Raw genomic sequence first — 2,500 nt, 5'->3', positions numbered from 1 at the left:
AAAAGTACAATATATAGCTATTATTATATCATATAGCTATAATAATATAGCAGTCATACGCTGTACTTCACTCCTTTCCATTACTTCAGTATTATATATCACTAAATTATATATTTTTGGAAAATGTTTAATTTAACTTGTGATACAAAAACAAAAAGTGGCCAAAACTGAAATATTATTTAATATTTAGCCAATAACAATAATAATAATAATAATAATAATAATAATAATAATAATAATAATATAATTAATTCAATTAATAAAAAAAAATAGAATGAAGATGGTGTTTATTTTAAACAACACGTCTGTGTAATGTCTGGATATTACTTTTTTTATGGGATTTTTCTGAGATGGTAGTGTAGTAAAACATGACCGCGTTCTGACCAAATGCCGGTCGATTTTTTTTCCGGCAGAATTAGCAGATCAAAATGACATAATGAGAAAGCAGTGACGTGCTGGCGGGAGCTCCGGGGGCTCTGCGCATCGCTACCTTCATCATGAGGACGATGGTGTTGAGGGCGATCAGCGCCATGATGCTGTACTCGAAGGGCGGAGACACCACAAACTGCCACATTGCGGTACTGGAAGCTCAGCTTGTTCTGCGGCATGTGGCGCGTCAGAGGCTTGGCGTTGATGGCAAAGTCTATACAGGCTCTCTGAGGGAGGGAGGGAGGGAGAGAGAGAGAGAGAGAGAGAGGAGAGAGAGAGAGAGAGAGAGAGAGAGAGAGACAGAGAGAGAGAGAGAGACAGAGACAGAGACAGAGACAGAGAGAGAGAGAGAGAGAGAGAGAGAGAGAGAGAGAGAGAGAGACAGAGAGAGAGAGAGAGAGAGAGAGAGAGAGAGAGAGAGACAGAGAGAGAGAGAGAGAGAGAGAGAGAGAGAGAGAGAGAGACAGAGAGAGAGAGAGAGAGAGAGAGGTGTCACTGTACTACGTCCTTACACCGAAAAAGAAAATTCAATTATTAATGGACATTTTTGTCAATAACTTGAGTTCCCTCATCCGAGCCTCCCCCCTCCTCCCCTCTCCTCCTCACCTATCCTCCTCCCCTCTACTCCTCACCTCTCCTCCTCACCTCTCCTCCTCTCCTCTCTCCCTCGCCCGCCCCTCCCCTCCTCTCCTCACCTCATTCTTTTCCAGGCTGTAGTCCTCCATCATCTTGTCTCCTTGCTCCTGGAAGGTGATGATGATGAGAGCGACGAAGATGTTGACGAAGAAGAAGGGGAAGACAACGAAGTACACCACGTAAAAGATGGACATCTCCATCCGATACCCCGGGCTGGGGCCCTGGTTCTCATAGGTGGAGTCCACGGAGTGCTTTAACACCCTGCGGGCGGAGGCAGGAGGGCGGGAGGATGGGAGCGGGAGGGTGGAACAAAAGGTTTCTTGTCGTTTTGCGGCAGAAAAGATAAAACTTCCAGTCGGTTTGGACTCGGCCTTGTCAATGGTATTTATTGTCATTGGTATTTATTGTCATTGGTGATATATTTTTGGATTGAATATTTAATTTAACCTTGATATAAACACAAAATCGTCAATAATTGGTGCGTATATCATTGATTTCTGGACCTGAAATTGTGCACCTCTGTTTAAAATCTGCCCTGCCCAGCGACCAAGATGCAACAAGAGCCGAATATCTCGACTGTGTTGTGTAAATCTCAAATGACAAACAAAACAAAATCATTTACTCTAAAGGGATCATTTGATATGGATGTTTGTGTTCAGTTCCATCGAACCAAAGTAGAAAGTGAGAGAAATATTTCACTGAGAACTCTATTATTAATATAGTTGATATAATATAAAATAATGTAATATAATATAATATAATATCATATCATATTTTATAATTTAATATAATATAATATTATAAAATATAATAAAATATAATATAATATAATATAATATAATATAATATAATATAATATAATATAATGTGATATGAATAATGTAATATGAATAATATAATACAATATAATATAATTGTATAAAATATAAAATAATATGATATAATATAATATAATATATTATGTATGTATGTATGTATGTGTGTGTGTGTGTGTGTGTGTGTGTGTGTACTTACTGCGGCCACCCCTCTCCAGTGGACACAGTGAAGAGGGTGAGCAGGGCCCAAGCCACATTGTCGTAGTGAAAATCGTACTTCTTCCACTCCCGCTTCTGAGCTTTCACTTCATCCCGGTCATACACCAAGTACTCGCCCCTGAGCACACGGAGTGAAGTGATTCCCCTGAGTTAGAACGCCATGTTTACGGAGCGCGGCGCAGAGGAACCCAAACCGCCTCATATCCTGGCACAGCACAGGACTCCACATGGCTCCACGTGCGGATCAATCATCATTATCATCATCATCATCATCATCATCATAGTTCTTATAAGAGATGAATGGAGATCCTGCTCTTCACTCTACACATACAACCACTCAGGTGGAGGCTGCTCTGCTGTTTTTTTGGTGTTTCACTGTTTCACAGATTGGTCCTACACCG

The 2,500-nt window shown here is 40.5% G+C and overlaps 1 protein-coding gene across 1 annotated transcript in view; it reads right to left on the bottom strand.

Moving 5' to 3' along the window:
• Positions 1–2,500, bottom strand: part of cacna1ab (calcium channel, voltage-dependent, P/Q type, alpha 1A subunit, b) — a gene marked incomplete at both ends in the record, with an annotated part of 106,285 nt that overhangs the window by 40,109 nt on the left and 63,676 nt on the right. Inside the window, 4 exon segments of the mRNA XM_079998788.1 lie at positions 491–574; positions 576–656; positions 1,125–1,326; positions 2,080–2,217. Coding sequence (XP_079854914.1) covers positions 491–574; positions 576–656; positions 1,125–1,326; positions 2,080–2,217 — 505 coding nt within the window.

The sequence above is a fragment of the Zeus faber genome, assembly GCF_960531495.2.
Source record: "Zeus faber genome assembly, chromosome: 4".
Taxonomy (NCBI): Eukaryota; Metazoa; Chordata; class Actinopteri; order Zeiformes; family Zeidae; genus Zeus; species Zeus faber.
The sequence above is the reverse complement of the archived record's forward strand: the minus strand, read 5'-3'. Positions and strand labels throughout refer to the sequence as shown.